The 20,026-nt window shown below is 45.6% G+C and overlaps 1 protein-coding gene across 1 annotated transcript; it reads right to left on the minus strand.

The window, feature by feature from the left end:
- Positions 1-3,150: 3,150 nt before the first annotated feature.
- Positions 3,151-20,026, minus strand: CD48 (CD48 molecule). The gene is made up of 4 exons (XM_012449657.3): positions 19,840-20,026; positions 9,381-9,686; positions 5,811-6,077; positions 3,151-3,530 (listed from the first exon to the last, which is right to left on the minus strand). The coding sequence occupies exons 1-4, from the start codon at positions 19,919-19,921 to the stop codon at positions 3,451-3,453; spliced, it is 735 nt and encodes a 244-aa protein (XP_012305080.2). The 5' UTR covers positions 19,922-20,026; the 3' UTR covers positions 3,151-3,450.

Here is a 20,026-nt window from a genome sequence, read left to right on the forward strand (position 1 = left end):
GGAGGAGGAATGGAAAGAATTGTGGGGAAGAGAGAGCACACTCTCCAGGTGCAGGGGCTGCCACCTTCACAAATGCACTTGAACATAGCCCAAGAGCACTGTGGAGGAGGCTGATCCTTTTATTCCTGGACAAGAAGTGACAGTGAGAGATGGAAGCTTTCTAAGGCTGCTTTGATCATACCAACAGTCGTGTAAAATTATCCTGGCCAATGAAACCATTTGAAGTCCAAATCCTCAGTGAAGACTTTCGGAAACAGTTCCACTCCCAACACCCCACAGTCCTGTTCCTTAAAGAAAGCCGTTCAGGTAACGAGCTCAGCACAGAGCTGGGACGTACACAGGCTCAATCAGTGTTCCTTCTCAATAAGCAGCTTCCAGCATGAGACCCCTAGCATAGGTAGACACTTGGTAAACATAGGCGGTAAATGAATGGACTCATTAATCTGAGCTGCCAGGTCTATTTATATGTGCCCCTACCTGCTCCCAACACAAGAGCCCAACCCAAGCTGTTGGTTTGTGCAAAGCCAGATATGAGGGTTACATTCTCTTAGTCCACGGGAGCTCCTGGCCTTGTCTACCTTCCATGTGTAACCTCATGCTGGCTGTTGAGACAAGCTGGTTCCCACCCCAGAACTACTGATTCAAAGTCTGCGTATTCACAAGATCGCCAGGTGATTTACTGGCAAGTCGGAGTTTGAGAAGCCCTGACCTAATCCAAGGCTTTAAGTTTTACTTAAACTTTCTGCGGTGGAGCCAGCAGAGGGCAGTGCAAAGAAGCTTGCCTGCGCGGCCTGAGGGACGGGGGGAAGCAACTTATCCTGAGACCTCAGTTCACAAGAGGATGCTCATGACTAGAACTTGAGGCAAATTCTGGAGTATCCTCTTTGCACAAAGGCAAATGGGCTTGCATATGCTGATAAGGGAACACACTAACCTTTTTTTTTTTTTTTTTAATATACAGCGTCTTGCTTTGTTTCCCAGGCAGGAGCGGCAGTGGCTTTTCCCAGGTGTGATCACAGCACACTACAGCCTCCAAACCCTGGCCTCAAGTGATCTTCCTACCTCAGCCCTGGGAGTAGCTGGGACTGCAATGTACGCCATTGTGCCCAGTTTCTCATTAACTTATTATTATTATTATTGAGATGGAGTCTCTTGCTTTGCAGCACAGGCTGAGTGCAGTGGCGCCATTTCAGCAGAGGTTGTGGTGGTTCCTTAGCAGCTGAGGACTGTGCTTATTTGTGACAGAAAGTGGTATTTGTTTCCTTCTTACTGCTTGTTTATTCCATTCCTCTATGTGTGTGTGTGTGTGTGTGTGTGTGTGTTTGCATATAGCTCCCCAAAAAACTCTTTTTCCACTGAAAAAAGTGAGAGGAAGGGGAAGGGGAAGGGTGCTGCTTGCTTACAGAAAGAACATGGAAATGGTCCACCTGGAGGACGCAGGCTGCCCACGGGTGAGTTGGGATGGGGATGCAGGCTGCCCAGGGGTGAGTTGGGATGGGGATGCAGGCTGCTCACAGGTGAGCTGAGATGGGGATGCAGGCTGCCCAGGGGTGAGTTGGGATGGGGATGCAGGCTGCTCACAGGTGAGTTGAGATGGAACTGCAAGCTGCTCAGGGGTGAGTTGGGATGGGGATGCAGGCTGCCCAGGAGTGAGTTGGGATGGGGATGCAGGCTGCCCAGAGGTGAGTTGGGATGGGACTGCAGGCTGCCCAGGGGTAAGTTTGGATGGGGATGCAGGCTGCCCACAGGTAAGTTGGGATGGGGATGCAGGCTGCCCACAGGTGAGTTGGGATGGGGATGCAGGCTGCTCACGGGTGAGTTGGGATGGGGATGAAGGCTGCTCAGGGGTGAGTTGGGATGGGGATGCAGGCTGCTCACAGGTGAGTTGGGATGGGGATGCAGTCTGCCCACGGGTGAGTTGGGATGGGGATGCAGGCTGCTCAGGGGTGAGTTGGGATGGGGATGCAGGCTGCCCAGAGGTGAGTTGGGATGGGGTTGAAGGCTGCTCAGGGGTGAGTTGGGATGGGGATGCAGGCTGTCCAGAGGCGAGTTCGGATGGGGATGCGGGCTGCCCAGAGGCGAGTTCAGATGGAGATGCGGGCTGTTCAGAGGTGAGTTCAGATGGGGATGTAAGCTGCCCAGAGGTGAGTTCCAATGGGGATGCGGGCTGCCCAGAGGTGAGTTAGGATGGGGATGCAGGCTACCCAGAGGCGAGTTCAGATGGAGGTGCAGGCTGTTCAGAGGTGAGTTCCATTGCACCCACTTTCTGTTGGGCAGATCCCATCACACGGTTCCAGCTAAACACAAAGATAGCTGGGAAAAGGAGTTTTTCACTCACCCAGGGACAAATGAAAGATCTGGCAAACAGCACTGTCACTGTCACTGAGGAGTTGGAGTGGGGAGGGGATGGCCACGAGGGGAGTGAAAGAGCCTGGTCTGGTTTGAAAGGAAAGCAGTCTGTGGTGGGCGGTTTTCTGAAGGGTAGTGCATGCTGTGGCGACCCTCTCAGCTCCAGGCACATGAGGAGACTTAGGGGCGGGGACATTAAGCAGAAACCCCAGGTGTTATGTCAGTGATGAACCTGGGGGCTCCTATCTGCACAGAGTAGATGACTCTGGTGAGACCGCTCTGTCAGTCTGATGGTTTTATTGGATCCCATGACGCAACTAGGAGTTGAGGAGTTGCCTACACAGCGACAAAGGAAAAGAGGAGAGAGAACTCAGCTCCGCACACAAGGCGTGTGGGGCAGGAAGGCTTCTTTTAATTTTATTTAAAAAATTTAAAAAAATATGGAACGCTTCACGAATTTGCATGTCATCCAAAGCTTCTTATGAGATACAGCTGCATCCATCCTTCTGAGGACGCAAGCCTGAACCTATGTTTGCAGGAGACTTAAGGAGAGTGGTCCTCAGAGAGGCCAGAGCAATGCAAGCCACTGGAAAGGAGGCGAAGGCGTGACAGGGGAGCTGGAACCCCGGGAGGCTCGGCATGGATTTTGGAATAAGGATCAGAGGTAGCACAAATTGGCTTCTTGGCTGAGCTGACACACAGGAACCTGTGGCCCCAGGCTCTTCCCCGTGTCCTCAGATTCCAGTTTCTCCCGGCTGATGGAGCAGGCACTGTCTGACAGATTTAGGACAACTTCAGGAATCCAGTTAGTTGACAATCATATCCAGTGTTTATTTTTAAAAAACAAAATATTCACATAGTGTTGTTACAATTTTTGATGGGAAAAATGCATGTGTATCTCTATATGTGTACTAGAAAACTAAAAGGAGATATAAAACTAAGTAATAGTCAGTTTTTAAACGTTAACCTGAAAATTCTCAATGATAATTCAGCAGCACACTTCGGCTCATCCTGTACAGCTTCGGTCCCAGTGAGGAGCATGGTTACTGACAGGCAAGGTCCTCTGGCCTCGAAGTTTCACTTGAGGTAAAAGAGCTCATCTCAGGTAAATAACAGACCAAGAATGATGGGCACCATGATCACTAGCCAACTTGCAATCCATTCTACTGCAAAGGACCGGACTGAAAGAACAAGAAAACCCCATACTTAGGCATCTTAACTAATGTGCTGAGAAGGGTCAGGGGTACTGGACACTGGTGTGGGAGCTCACAGAGCAAGGCAATGAATTTCTTCCCTGAATCCAATCTTATTTGCCTGGGACATCTTCTTCCTCAATCTCCCCAAACATAAAGTATAAAAAGTGCAGAAATTTCTTAAATAGCACTGGCTTAGCTGGGTCCTGTGCTCGAAGGTTACCTTGACATATCTGTGGCCTGGGAAAGCATCACTCCCGTACTCTGCACATCAACGAGATAGGGCAGGTCTTCGGGTGTAGACAGATGACCGCATAATACAATGCACAGCTGACGTTAGAGAGAAAAGGACCATTTCCTTTTCTTATTTCTCCACCCCACTAAGTATCTGCACCAACCAGAAAGAAGAAGGGAAGGGAAAGGAAGACAGAAAAGGAAAGAAAAAGAAAGAGGATGGAAGGAAAGCTTAGATGCTGGGGTGGGGCAGGGTCGAGCTGGAGAAAATCAAAACAAAAAAGGAATAAGTGATACAATAGGGAAGGGAGGTTGAAGGTGCTTTCTAGGATAATTTGGGTGACTAAAAAGTGACAGATGGGTTTACCCTTCCAAAAAAAAAATGGATGTGTTACTGCTTTTATCCTCTCTTCAGATGAACATTCACACCCATTTTATGGAGGACAGGGAATATGCTTCTTCCTTTTTCTGGATCTCAAGATGTGATATTGTATGAGGGTGGTGTTGAAACCACCAGCCAAATTGTGGTATCATGGTCAGACACCAAACTGTCAGAGTGGGTCTGTGGTGGCAGAAGAGTAGGCCATGTCAGGAGAGGCTGGTAGAGACAGGGCCAATTAGTCAGGAAGAATAAGGAAGAGCATGCAGCCTCCGTAGTCCACATGTGGGAGTAGAGGTAAAGGAATCAGTGCAGGTGAGGAGGGTAGACCAAGCCCAGGAAGACCACAAAGCATCAACATTCTCAGAGGCCAGGATCCCTGACAACAGGGTCACAGGTGAATGTGAGCACCTGAGGTCTGAGTTATTCTAGAAGAATATGTACACCAGGGCTCAGGGATCTGACTTCAGGATTGTGGAGGTAGGGGGCCCAGAGTGCTGGAGTTATTGATCCAGGTTTATTAAGGGGTCCCCAAAACTCCAGGAGACTGTGTTTCATTTAGCTCCCGCTTACTAAGGACCTGTCAGGCACTGTGACAGGCAGCTTATGTGTCTTGTCTCATTGAATCCTTAGCACCAGATAAGAACTGTTATTTTGGCTGGGCGCAGTGGCTCACACCTAGAATCCCAGCACTTTGGGAGGCTGATGTGGGTGGATCATGAGGTCAAGAGATAGAGACCATCCTGATCAACATGGTGAAACTCCGTCTCTACTAAAAATATAAAAATTAGCTGGACATGGTGGCGCATGCTTGTAGTCCCAGCTACTCGGGAGGCTGAGGCAGGAGAATTGCTTGAACCCAGGAGGCAGAGGTTGCAGTGAGCCGAGATCGCGCCATTGCACTCCAGCCTGGGTAACAAGAGTGAAACTACGTCTCAAAAAAAAGAACTGTTATTTTGCCCTTTAATTAGGAAGAGCATGACTTGGGGAAACTAAGTAACTTGTTTAGCTAGTAAGTGACAGTCCTAGGAGTGACCCCAAGCGTGACTGACTCTAAAACCCATGGCCTTAGCTGTCCCACGCTAGCACCAGTGTAGGCCTGATCTAGAGCCAGGTGTGACACTCCAGTGAGTGGATCCTCCCAGAAGACGGGAATGTGGCTTCCTAACTTCACCTAGGTACATCAGCCTGGGGAGGAGAAGCTTCATCTGAGGCTCAGGCTCTCATGCCCGCTCGACGGTCTCTCTCATCCCCATCTCCTCCATCCCTCTTTCCTTGGCTGGCTTCGTCTGTCTAATGAAGCCCTTCTAGACAGCTGCTGTCCCACTTGCCCTTCCTTCTCCCTGCTCACCCTGATGTTTCAGACTGCTCTAGGATGACCCTGGCCTCAGATGTTAGGACTATGCTTTGTTAGAGCAGGAGGGGGAAGAAAAGCATCAGGGGTCTCTGCCAAACGCCCTTCGCAGGTGAAGACATTGAGCCCCACAAAGGTGAGGTGAGCCTACTGAGGTGATGGTAGAGCTGGCGGCAGAACCCACGTCTCCCAGCTCTCCCAGACACCGCCACACCGTGCAAGGAGGCTGAGCAGGACCCCCAGCCCTTCTTCGTTACCAGTTACCCTGTGCGCCGCTCAGCTCCCCAGGGATCCTTCTTACCCAGGGTGCAGGGTGGACTGAAGCAGACCGTGTCATTCTTGCTGCTCACGGGATTGCTGACTTGGCAAGTATAACACCTGGAGTAATCCTGTGACTTAAGGGTGGTTTCCAGCACACCGCTCTGGAACTCCTTTGGGAAGGGCTCTTTGTCCCCATACCAGGTGTAGTTTACAGACTCGTCAGCTATCACACATGACAGTTTCAGATAACAGTCGTCCTCCACTTTTGCTGTCTTCTCAATTTTGATGTCAGGCTTGGGTACAGGGTCTGAAAGTGAGGAGGTTATAAAATGAGACAAGGAGGCATTCATGCTGTGAGGGTTTAGCCAACAAAGAGTGGAAGGATCCAGGGAAGGGGCCTGATTGCCCCAGGAGGCAGAGTCTTGAGGAAGAAGTCCTACAGAGGGAGCCAGAGAGCAGCCTTGACCTCCTGAGGCCTCACAGACTGCAAGAGCATCTCCTAGGCAGTGAAACTAAGCCGGGTCCCGAAGGGGGCGCCAGAGTCCATTACATGCTCTGGGAACAAAATGGGGTTATGATCACGTGTGAACCTGAAAGAACAGCCCAGAGACCTGCTGGGGTCAGACGTAGTGTACCAATTGTCTGAGATGCTCAGGGCCCCTTCTCTCGCAATGCTTCACAGTGGGCACCTTGGCTGGTCTGCCTCTCACGAATTCTCGGGCTCACATTCATCAAGAGTCCTAGGTAAGCGGTACCGGCCTGCACATGGCAAAGCCCTTTGCACAACCATCCAGTGCAGGTGCCAGCCTTCTGGACTCTGGCAGAGCTACAGAGAAGAACTTCATGTAACTTCCAGCCTCATCAGTGGTGATAAACGGGTTGATCTGCTGACTTTGGGATCTCCGTGTCTAGCACAATCCCTGCCACATGGCAGGTATTCTATAAGTATCTCATGAAAGGATTAATGAATGAAGTAGTTATGAGATAGAAAGAATAAAACAGGGCCAGGCGTGGTGGCTCACGCCTGTAATCCCAGCACTCTGGGAGGCCGAGGTGGGCGGATCACGAGGTCAAGAGATCAAGACCATCCTGGCCAACATGGTGAAACCTCGTCTCTACTAAAAACACAAAAATTAGCTGGGCGTGGTGGCATGCGCCTGTGGTCCCAGCTACTCAGGAGGCTGAGGTGGAAGAATCGCTTGAACCCAGGAGGTGGAGGTTGCATTGAGCTGAGACTGCGCCACTGCACTCCAGCCTGGCGACAGAGCAAGACTCCGTCTCAAAAAAAAAAAAAAAAAAAGGGATAAAACATGGCCATGGCCGGGTGCAGTGGCTCACACTTATAATCCCAGCACTTTGGGAGGCTCAGGCAGAAGGATTGCATGCAGCCAGGAGTTAGAGACCAGCCTGGCACAATGTTAGTAAGATAAAATGTCACCTGTCATGGAGAATTGCTTTTTGCAGAGTGTAAGTATTGCAGCAGACATTCTAGAGGTCACTTTACCATTATTATTGTTGTCCTGCTGCCAGAGAGAGTGGGAGATAGTCCCAGTATCTGGTCCTTCCTTGGCTAAGGCTGGTTTACCTGCAATCCTCTGAGATCTTTTCATTCTGCAAAATATCTGCAGAATCAATGCAGCTCAAACTCCATAAGGTTAAAAGATGGCAGAGAATTGACCAGACAAGAGCTTGCCTCTCGACTGCATGTGGGGCTCCAGAAGCTCTACCAGTCTGGACCCTGGAACTCTAGTTTTATTTCCTCTGTGAAGCCGATCTCAGATTGCTAAGAGATTGTTCAGACTACAGAGGAGTTAAAAGTGAACTGGACTTCCCCTGCATGCTTTAATTGAGCAATTGTTATCCTGCTTTTCACCATTTCCTGTATTCTAGCCTCCTATCTTACACTCCTTCTGTGTATCCCATGGTGATCAGCACAGCACTGGACACTCTGCTGATGAAATTAATTGACCAGCTTGGGTTGTCCAACTCCAAGATGCTCACTTTGAGCTGTCAAATGCTTGGGCGGAACCAGAGGACTATTTTTCTGCTGATCACATCCTGGAAATCTTACCCTCAGACAGAATATGCTTTCCCTCAGGCAGGAAGCTCAAGCCAGTTTGTGGGTTTTTAAGTATTCAGAAATTTTGCAAGTTTTTTGTGAAACCATTAGTTTATCGAAATCAACTGTGGTAGTAATATTTAAACCACAGAAATTACAAGTTGGTAAATGATACACATTAGGGCTTTTTTTAAAAAAATTATCTTGGAGAGCTTATTAACACCACTGTAAGAGACCTTGAATCTTTTCTGTTCCCAGTACTTTCTGCATTTTCAGGCTATATGATGCAGAAGAAGAGTGAGAAGGGGAATCTGACTGCTGAGATCAGGGACTATCTGGCTGGTGGAACCTGAATATATACAACACTCTTCGTTTGCATCTTTTAACATGTTTAAAAATGTTTTCATTTTTCTTACCTGCTTTGATTCTTATAACATCCTAAAAGGTAGGTAGAACTAGCCTCATAACATGGTGAAGAACCCAAGACTCCCAAGAACTCCACTCTTGGATATTTAGCCACCTGCCCTTCCACAAGAATCGCATACCCCAACCCCTGGAGACCTCCCGAGATCCATGTTGCTACCATATACGCTGACCCTTTCACCATAAGTGTTTAGATCAGGTACACACACCTGAACTGAGCTGGGACTGTCAGTTTCTCTCTCTTTAAATTGCCCTGAGAACTGAAACTCAGTGGAGCAAAAGTCTAGGCTTTGACAGCTAACGAGTGTAAAATGGCAGGAATCCAAATCTATAGGCACATTCCAGAGATTTCTGAGGCTAGGGGCTCCAACCTGACCCTGGTTTTCAATCTTCCTCCCCTTCAGCTCTTCCTGGCTCTTTTAAACTCCAGAATTGCTTTAAATAGGCCCAGTTCCTTAAACTAAATTCTCCTTTTTTTGATAAAGGTACATTGAATTAGTTTCTGTTACTTGCTATCAAAAGAATCTTACCTAATATGGGCACAGACTTGTGAAGATCTTTTTCCAAGGTTGCACAGCCAGTGAGCAACTGACCAGAGTTTTGAACCCAAGTCTGTCTGACTCCAAGCGTAATGCCCTAGTCCTTATTCCATATATACTGGTTAGACTGGAGCTGTGAGTGGAAGTTTTTTGTCCTACTCATTATGAAAGGTGAAAAATTCTCCTAGTAACTTCTGCCCCATTCTTTATATTAATACATTCTCTTTTTTTTTTTTAAGTCCAATGAAGCCTGAGTTTAGAGATATAATTAAGATGAGCTGAGCCAATTTAGGTTGATCACAGGACAGAATGAAGAAATAGAGAGAAAAAAATCTCTAGTTTTCCTGCTCTTCAAATATTAGACTCACTAACTTCAGAAGAGGTGTTAAATGTCCTAACATTGTTAATTTGGGGATCTGCTGACCTAGGCTCACTCTCAAATAGAACTGGATCCAGGAAAAATGAACCAAACCTGTCCTGAGGTTTTTCTCCCCTCCTCCCCGAGTGGTCCATGCCTCCCAGGAAGTCCCACAGTGGTCCATCTGGGGCCTCTGGAGTGGGGATTTGCTCTTTGGCTCCCCTGACTCACCGAACACCTGCAGCCTGATCTTCCATTCTTGCTCAAACATGGTCTCCTTCAACACCCTCATGATGTAGATGTTGGCATCCTCTTTCTGGACCTTAGAGATGTACAGTGCGCCACTTTGAGAATCGAGTCTGACCCTGCCTTTAAATTTATTATCAAAGTACTTAAGTCTTTTGACATCCCAGTCTGCAATCTTCTGGTCGTAAGTGCAAAACCAAGTTATTTCTCTGACGTTCTCAGGTAGGCTCTCGGAGATGTTCAGAGTCACATTGCCGCCGGAGATTGCGTTTATAACATCTACCGAATCACCTGCCAATGAGAGCCAGAGTGAGACCTGCCCTAGAGAAGGCAGTGTTGCTGACAGGCCCACGGTGTAGCCTGGGCTGATGGAACAGGCGAGAAGGAAGGGATTTCTGCTTAGGAGCGGTGAGTATAGTTTTCATTGGCGGTCCAGGTCGCCTGCTCAGGAATTCAAGAAAAGTTGGAGATTGAAAAGTGGACATGAGGGGAGGGGGTCTTGCTTATAATTTATCTAGTGCTGCCCCCAGAAAATAAAAGAATTGAGTAAGGCCAACTGAGGTCGGGCCTGGCCTGGCTCTGTCCCTTACTCTCATACCAGTAGACTTTCAAATAAACTGATGTCAAGTCATATCGCCTCTCTGGTCTTGTGTTTCCTGTCTGTTCAATATAGTGCAATAAGCATTTTGTTAGTTCCTAGAGGCATAGACATAAAAAGTACATGACTCTATTTTCAAAGATTTAATACACCAATGTGGGAGGACAGACACAAATAATCCTAATATCTTGGTGACTGTAATATAGTTAATGTAGGAGCCGAGGAAAGCTTCCCCTTCACCTTCTGAAGATTTGCCAAAAATCACTGACAAGAGGCAGATTAAGGAGAAAAGGCATCCAGATGAACTTAAGGTGTACGCAGAGCCTTCGGAAGGAGGAGCCAAAGATACGGGGCAAATTGTCCATTTTTATGCTTAGGTTCAACAAAGTACGGACAGTCATGGGGAAATCTGATTGGACAAAAAGGATATGATCGAATGCTAATAGACTGATGGGGGGAAACCCAGCAAGGCCTGCCTGTCTAGACTCTGCTTGGCCTTTCTGTGCCGCATTCCTTCCTTCCTTCCTCCTGCGTGTGGGGCAGGCTGTCTCTGGAATGGGGGTCTTACGATTCACAATCACACAAGATAGGTCAGATAATTTCTTTGTGGCTATTTTTTTTTTAACATAAAAAGGCTCAAGGAAAGTTAGGTGGTATATTTAAGTTCTATGGCTGGCTTTGGGGAAAAGGGGTTTGGGTTTCTATGGCCTGCCTTGGGAAAGAGGGATTACAGTGTCTATGGCTACGCTAGGGGAGGACAGGACTGAGAGACAGAAGGGCAGGAGAAGGTCAGAGAAAAACTTCCACTTCTGAGGCTGCTTCTGAGGCCATGATTTTGGGGCACTGTTTTCTGAGTCCCGACAATAAACACAGCGTGCTATGGGAATATATTCCCATCCAGAGGGTAGGGATAGAAAACGGAGAAAATACTAAGAAAAATCTCTTTGGAGGAGATGACCACTAAGGTAAGCCAAAGGATGATTACAAGCTAATATTTGTTGAGAACTATCTGTCAGGCACTATTTGAGACGCTCGAGATACATCAATGAACTAAGCAGCAAAGATCCCCACCTCAGCAGAGCTTACACTAGAGTGGGGTGAAAAGACAGTCGCAATAAACACACTAACCGAACACACTATCTAGCATGTAAGGAGGTGATAATTGCCATGACAAAGGAGAAAACCTAAAATGGGGTAAGGGGAGTCACCAGTGCTGGTGGGCGTAGAAGGGTGACCTTCACTTATAAGGTGATGAGTAGGTCACATCTGAGCAAAGCCTTGGAGGAGACAGGTGGCCGTGCAGATATCTTGGGTAAGAGGGACCCACAGAGAGAGGAAAGAGCCAGAGCAAAGGCCCTGGGGCAGGGGTGTGCCTGCCACGTGTGAACAAGAGCAAGCAGTGGCAAGGAGGCAGTGTGGGGCGAGCCGGGGAGTGGGTGTTGAGAGACACAGTGAGAGAGGAGTGGATGGGAGAGAGTGGATGAACACATTTTAGCTTGATTCATGATGTTTCGTCCCTTAAAAAAAAAAAATGTTACCCTGTAAAAATGGCTCATGTCTTGTGTGCGCATTTACGATGTGTTTAGAGGCAGGTTATTAGAAAGTAAGAAAGAGGAGACTGTATAAACTATCATTTCACAAAGTTTGGATCAGAGGCAGATTTCCTGTGAAAGGGATGAAGCTGAAGCTTCGGGGCTTCTTGGTTGGCCCTGGAGGAGCCCTAGCAGTGTATTCATGTGATCCGTTTTGCAAAACATATCTTTAAACACAAATAATTAGACCATTGCCTCCATCTATGCTAAAATCCCCTTCATCACGTTTCTGTTTTTGCTGGGTGGCATCTCAATTATGGGCATTTTGAGGTCTGGCTAAGGGCAAGTAGAAATGGGGTTAGTTGGGGTTAGTGGGATATATGTACAAGGGTTGCAAAATCGTGTGTGTGAAGTTCCTGAGGGTTGCAAAATCTTGTGTGTGACGTTCTTTTCCATTGCAATGCAATCTGACGGTGAGGAAGGAGAAGCAATAAAAATAGACTCTTCTCTTAAGACATTCCCACTTGAATGGGGAACAAAATGGCAGGGCATTATGCAAAGGATCCTGAAAAGGTAGAGAGTATTTTGTTTTTGTTCTTAGTGGTATTTAAGGAGGGAAAAGACCTAAGCTATGGTAGGCCAAGGAAAGGAAGCAGTGGAGGGAAGACATGAAGAGAAGGGAGGTGATTGCTGAGCCTGGGCTAGTGGGGCTCAGAGCAGCACTGATGAGTGGGAGGAGAGATACTTCACCCCCTGGAGGGAAAAGAGGAGGAGGACAGGTGGAAGAGGTGATGGAGAGAAGTTACCAGTTTGAAGATAGTGGGCATATCTTCATATGTATGAGGGTTGCAAAATCCTGTGTGTGAAGTTCCTTCACTTCATTGAAGAAATAGCATCCAGGAATATTCCTGCTGCCCTCTGCACTGACTCAATTGCAATGGCCGTGGACATGTTGCAATCAGGCTGCAGGTGGGAAGTAGAGGAGAAAGCAGGTCGGAAGTGAACAACAGCCAGAGCTATTCAGTGGCAAAGTATTACAGAAGCGTGAGGCATTTCATTAACTAAAAATATGGTGCTATTTTTTCTGCTGTCATGGTCTAAGTAGTATTTGTATTTTTTAAACTTGTACTAATTCCTTGGGATTTCTTTTTTATTCTAATTGACTTTATTTTTGTTCCTATTTGTATTTACAGTTTTGTTCTTTTCTTTTTCTTTTTCATGAGAATACTCCAAATTGTATGAGCCTCAGGTTATTTTTAAAAATCTAGTTTGGTTAAGATAAGGAGAAAGAAAAGATGATAAGGACCAGGTACAAGGTAAAGGGGGTTCTGCTGGCTCTTTTTTGTGGAGGTGGAACTTCGAATATGTATACAAAGTCTGAAAAAGGCAGTAGAAAACAAAACTAAACGTAGAAGAAGAGGAAATATGTCCTATATCACTCTGGTGTTATTCGCTGCCACACACAAACTCAGCTGTACTCTTCAACATGCTCTATACTAGCTGTTCAGTTTCCAGATAGCCATCATTTCCAAAAGCATTCTCAACCACTAAAAGATAAAAATGTCTGTGTCCCCGGAGCTTTCAAGTTCCTGTTCATTCAGACTTCTAACCACTCATCTAGCTATTCAACAAACATTTATTGAGCACTTACCCTGTCCTGGTTTCTATGCAGAAACACCTAGGCATTCATTTCTACAGTGCTTCTGGTTGATCCAGCCCATGTCCTATAATCCCTCTGACAGAATCAGGCCAAGCCAACAACAGTCATCGCACAACCACAACACACCTGGCACTGTGCTAGACTCTGCTGTCAGCAAGGCAGATAGAGTCTCTGGCCTCTTGGAACATACAGCCTATGAGGACATTCTTTCCAGGATTTTTAAATCGCTAGACATATTCCTTCTGTTACTTGTTTCCACATGAATTAATAGAAGCGATCATAGTAGGCAGTCTAGACCAACGTTTTTCAGTCTTGACATTATTGACATTTTGGGTCACATAATTCTTTTATGTAGGGGGCTGTTCTGTGCATTGTAAGATGTTTGCCAGCATCCCTGGTATCTGCGCACTAGGTGCCAGTAGCACTTGTCCAGTTGTTACAGCCAAAAATGTATCCAGATATTGTCAATTGTCCCTTGAGCGACAAAATTCTCCCATGCTCACCCTGGTTGAGGAGTACTGAGCTAGGTCATCCTTGGTGGACTCCCCAGAATGTCTCAGACATGTGCTCAGGAAGACAGCACAATCCACTGTCTGATGACAGAGGCAGGTAGTAACACCAGACAGATCATTTTAAAAGAAAAAAATATCTATCTATCTATCTATATATAGAGAGAGATAGAGTTTCACCCAGGCTGGAGTGTGGTGGTATAATCTCAGCTCACTGCAACTTCCGCCTCCCAGTTTCAAGCAATTATCCTGCTTCAGCCTCCCAAGTATCTGGGATTACAGGCATGCACCACCATGCCTGGCTAATTTTTTGTATTTAGTAGAGATGAGGTTTCACCATGTTAGTCAAGCTGGTCTCGAACTCTTGACCTCAGGTGATCCACCCACCTCAACCTCCCAAAGTGCTGGGATTACAGGAGTGAGCCACCATGCCCAGCCCATTTCAGTATATTATGAGTGCTGATGACAGGTACGCATACAGTATTGTATCTTTCCTTTCTCCCTCCTTAACTATCTATGTGTACCAATTTCAAAAAGCTGTCCTGATGGTTGACTGTGACTTCTTACTGAGAAATAAAGAAGTGATTAACTGCTGCTAAAATCTTGATTTGCCTTCTTAACAATTCCATCTTTTAGGAAGTAGGTAAAGCAACCTTTTAAAAAACCACTGTTTTGATTTAATTCTAACAGGAATTAGTTGGTGATATGTCTGGATGGTTGGGATGAAATAACACTGTTAGGGTCTACCTGATTTCTCCAGAATTTGGAAACTATTTCTGAGTATTCTTAACTTAGGGCAATACAGTTATTTGCACAAGTCCAATAAGACTCTGTTTCCTTTTGCAATAGGATGCAATTGGAAAAACTGGTTGTTTTACCAAGGTTTTGACTAGAATGGTGTGCTTTCCTTTAAGGAATCAAACTTCACTTATATAGCTAATAAAATCCCCTTGTGAAAACTACCTTATACCTTGCCTACACAGTCCCTGTGCAGGGTTTCTGACTTGTGGTAAGTAAAGAATGTCATTTTCTAACAGGCCCAGGAGCCCCAAGTTATCTTGAGACCTCAGGAGGACAGGAATTTACTCAACTCATAGATATTTGAGGGTACAAACCTATGGCTGAGCTTGGCTTTAAAAAAAAGTCTTATCTGAGATTCCTTGTGGAAAAGAGTTCCATCAAAGCCAATTTTTTTAAAGCCTATGTAAAAAATAATTATTCTTGATGCACTTTAATACAAATAATTAGGTCAAGTATAACAAAGCAAATCGGTCTTACCATGATCTGAATTTAGTAAAAATGGGAGACCGGAAGAAAAGAAGATGAGTTTTAAAGATGTGGAGATAAGAGTTACCTGGAGCTCTCTCATAAGATTAAATATTTAGCAAGCCTATAAAAACCTTTTTAGAAAGTAATTTTTCAATAGCTACCAAGACCCCAGGTTTGTGTCTTGGTGAGAAGCTGAGTGGTCTACTATTTTCTGAGATGGGAAGTATAATGAGTTCAGGAGGCAACATTGCAATGCATTTAAAGGTGAGGAAAGAGAAACAATAAAAATAGACTCTTAAGACATTCCCATTTGAATGGGAAAAAAATGGCAGGGCATTATGTAAAGGGTCATGAAAAGGTAGAGAGTATTTTGTTTTGTTCTTAGTGGTATTTAAAAAGGGAAAAGAACTAAGCTATGGTAAGCCAATGAAAGGATCCAGTGGAGGGAAGACATGAAGAGAAGGGAGGTGATAGCTGAGTCTGGGCTAGTGGGGCTCAGAGCAGCACTGATGAGTGGGAGGAGAGATACTTCCTCCCTGGAGGGAAAAGAAGAGGAGGACAGGTGGAGGAGGCGATGGACAGAAGTTACTACTTTGAAGATAGTGGGTAGGAAGTTGAAGGGCCTCCTGCCTAATGCTCTCTTGTTTCCATTTCTTCTGCAAAGAAGGAGGCATGTGCTTTGCTGAGAGGGCAGAGGACTGAGGTAAGGGGCCTTGAGGATAAGGGTGAAGGTTTGAAATAGTCACTGTGGGAAATGGGAGAAAGAATTTATTAGGGCCAGTAAGAGCTACTCTGAGACCCCAGCTTGACTGAAACAATGACTTAAAATTTACTCCCTCCCAGTCAGGCGCGGTGGCTCATGCCTGTAATCCCAGCACTTTGGGAGGCCGAGGCGGGTGGATCACGAGGTCAAGAACTCGAAACCATCCTGGTCAACATGGTGAAACCCCGTCTCTACTAAAAATACAAAAAATTAGCTGGGCATGGTGGCGAGTGCCTGTAATCCCAGCTACTCAGGAGGCTGAGGCAGGAGAATTGCCTGAACCCAGGAGGAGGAGGTTGCAGTGAGCCGAGATTGCGCCATTGCACTCCAGCCTGGGTAACAAGAGCGAAACTCTGTCTCAAAAAAAAAAAAAAAAAAAAAAAAAAATTTACTCCTTCCCTCTTTCCTTTGCTCCTTTCCTCCCTCCATTCACCCGTCTCTCCACGCATACATGTGTACATGAACTTCCTCATGTATTCACTCATCTAATAACTACACAGTAAGCACTTACTATCTGCTAGTCTCTGTATGCATACAAAACATGGATGCAGCTCCTTCCCTTGAGCTTCCAGTCCAGTGAATCAACACAATTAATCAGATGCTTTCACTATTGACGATAAGTGTTAGGAAAAGGAAAATATGGAATGCTTAGAGGGCATATAAAATGGAGCACATCACTTGAATTTGGGGGTTGAGAATGGCTTCTGTAAGAGGAATTAGTCTGAGTGGGATTAAGCCAGGGAAAGGCGAGGACTGGGGGTAGTGAATATTCCAACAAGAGGGGAAAAGAATTAAATGCCCAGAGACACCAAAACGAGACTTTTTTATGGAATACAAAGTAGCTCACTGGTTAGAACATAGACTAAGGAGGGCAGGAAGTGAGATTATTACAAAATGTAAACTTTACACTCACAACTTCTGCTTTCTCATCTCCCACAGTGGCTACTGAAGAGTTTTAAGCAGAAGAGTGAAGTAAATTACAGAGAACCATTTTGGACAATGTATACTCACAGCAGGGTAGAGAACAGCTTAGCTAGAGAGAATGCCGTAGACAGAGCAGGTAGGATAGCAGATCATTGTGGAAATTGGTGATAACAGAAAACGGTGGCTTGATAGGTAGCATAGGGGTACATGGAATTGGACATATTTGAGAGATATTTTTGAAAATAGAATTGACTGGACTTACTCACTGGGCATGAGAAGCAAAGGAAAGGAAAGAATCAAGGATGACTCCTAGAAATCTGGCCTGAGCAACTGGGCAAGTGGAGATGCCATTTATGGAGGTGGGAAACAGTAGAGCAGCAGGTTTGGGGAAAAGGATTATAGTAGTTTTTTGGTTTTTTTTTAAGTCTGTAAATTTTTTGACAGTCCTCTCATCAGACGATAGACTTTGTGCCCCTTTTCCTTGAACTTGAGTAGGCTTGGTGATGGCCTCAATGAATGGAATACAGCAGAAGTGTGACCTGCAAAGCTAGCTTAGAAAAACTATGCACTGTTTGCCTGTTTCTCTTGGGACACTAACTCTGGGAGACTTGTGCTGGGTGGTGCCAGACACCCAGCTCTTTGAGTGTCCCTCAGTTCAGGCAGTGGCCCTGTGAGTGAAGAGCCCTGCATGACTCTAGGCCACACCATGATCTGATTGCAAGCACATGAAAAGCCCTGAGTAAGATATAATGTACAGTTTTCCCCCAGATCTGTGGGCAAAGTAAATCATTGCTATTACTTTAAGCCACGGTATTGTGGCAGCTTGTTAAACAGCAACACATATCGGGAATAGGGATGATGAGCCAAGTTTTAGACGTTTGTCTGGAGAGTCTAGAGAAGATGTTTAAGAGACAGAAATTCAGGTCTTGGCCTCGGGCAACTGCTTTGGGCTTAGGAATTTACGTATGCTCTTCCCAGGCTTTCATCTGTATCAGCTTGTGTGTGTGTCATGATTTCAAAGCAATTGCAAATTTTTTGTTTTATTTGATCTTAATAGCAACCCCTTGAAGAAATAAGGAACAGATGATTACATCCATTATAGAACTGAGGAAATAGCATTTCTAGTACAATACTATTTCTCCTCTATCCTGCTAAGTGTTGTAGGCAGATAGGGAATTGCCTGGTTGTGGAGTGTGCCCTGAATCATTGCCTTGAAACCAAAGAGCTGAGAAACCCAAGTCTGAGGAGAGAAGGAAGAAGAGAGCTAAGAGTGCTTCTCAAACTTTTCCACAGAAGCATCCCTTACTGCAGAGGCAAGAACTACTTCACTTTCCAGAAAAATATGGATATAGAGTCCAAAAGGAAGTTTTTTGAAGTTGTTCATTCATTTGTTTAACAGTTATGTATTGAGCACATGCCATGCCCCAGACACTGTGCTAAGTTCAGCAGCACAACACTGCACATGTTTCTGTCCTCAGAAAGTTTAGGAAACAGATGATCACAAACCATAATCTGGAGCCTGAGGCTCCCATGTGACCATGTCTTCAGAACACAGTCACAGGCAGACAGTCCAGGAAGAAGTCACATGAAAACGGAAGCTGAAAAGACAGGCAGGAAGAGAGGGGAGGGAGGAAAATCTAGGTGGAAAGAAGGCATGGACATAAGCCCAGAGGCAAGAGAAAACACCTCTTTTAAGGCAAACAGTAAAGTTAAGAGATTTAGACACATTGACCTTCATCAAGATTCCCTGCTAGAAAAAGCATACTTGTAATAAAATGGTTTGGAAGTTAGACCTGTGTGCCCTTAGATGAATTTCTTAATCTCTCTGAAAGATAATATTCTCATCTGAAAAATGTAGATAATAATAGCCACCTCACCGTTTTCCATGAAAGCTAAATGAAAAAGTATGCAAAATGCCTAACACAATGTCTGACAGACAGTAAATGCTTAATTTGTATTTTACTAACCTAGGTTATAGAAATAGATAACCTAACCTCACAAAACCAATATTATCCATTCAAAGGATAACATAATCAGGTGGGGTCTGCATCAATCAAAGAATCAATGACCAAGATGAAGCCTAGGGATGACCAACTGTCGGGACATTTTCAGTATGCCCAGAGAAAGTCCTGAAATATTCCAGTTCTCATTGGCAACCCTGTTTTTGCCAATAGTTAGATGAATACTTCATGTCAGCCCCCCACTCCCAAGGCCATACTAGTGTCCTATGCATTGAGTCGGCCCCACAGAACCCATACAGCTGTGGACTCACACAGAATTGAACCAAAGGACTGCCAACCTGATAGGCAGAGTATGTGAGAGCCCATCCTCCACACATTCTATCTAATCTCCCTAATAGTTGCACTCTATCATCATTTTATGCCATGGTGTAACTATCCCACGTTTGTTCATTTTTACTGTTTTACTCACAGTGGTGAGCATTAATGCCCTTTAAAGTAAAAAGACCTGAGTATTTACTTAAGGGAATAGCAAGAAAGTCAAAAGTTTCACTGCTGCTTTTCAGCTGGCAAAAGAAGACAGGAACTGGATGAAGAAAGAGGGTGAGGCAGCTCTAATGGGAAAAGGAAAGTTAGCTCTCAGAGGAACGGACCTTAACTCTTAGCAATCCGACGTGTTAAGATTCCTTTGATCGCGATATACTTCCAGTCTCTTCTAACACCCTCATTCAGAGACCCCAGATGACAATCCTTTCCAAGCTTTTCTTCCTACAGTTTTGATCTATCTTTCATTTGGGTCAATGACGGTATCATTTATCTTGGCTCAGAACACAATGCCTCACATATACAGTGGTCTCGAAGAACGCCTAAGGGAGTACAGCATGTCTGAACACAAAATGTAGCAACTTCTTCTTATTCAAAATGCAAAAACAAACACTTTCCCATAATTTCATGGACCACCAGCCATGAGACAAAATACGAGGGGCCTATTTCTCATTCTCCCCAGTGTCCTGTTTTGGTCACATCCCCTTGGGAAAGGAGATGAAGCTCAATTCTTCAGTGCTCAGGAAGGCTCCCGGCCATGCCATGGCCCTGCTACCGGAATGGACATACCTGCTTTCCGGACCCCAGATTCCACTTCCAGGGTTGCACCACATCCCATCTCCCTCCTCTTTCCCAGCTGACCATGACTTCAGAGCACAATCACAGGCAGACGGTTGGTGGAAAGTACCTTGAATGCTGGTAGCGAGGACCGACAGATGCAGCAGTAGCAGTTCCAGAGCCAGACACCAATCCCAACCTCTGGAGCACATGCTTCCTTCCAGAACTTTCCAGGAATGCGGCAGACAGTTGAGAGCCTGGGGAGAAAGGGACCAGGGCTAAAAAGGGAACTTACCAAATAGGGTTAGAGGAAAATA

This window comes from Aotus nancymaae, unplaced genomic scaffold, assembly GCF_030222135.1.
Source record: "Aotus nancymaae isolate 86718 unplaced genomic scaffold, 86718_ANA_hifiasm-v0.15.2.pri h1tg000108l, whole genome shotgun sequence".
NCBI classification, from domain to species: domain Eukaryota; kingdom Metazoa; phylum Chordata; class Mammalia; order Primates; family Aotidae; genus Aotus; species Aotus nancymaae.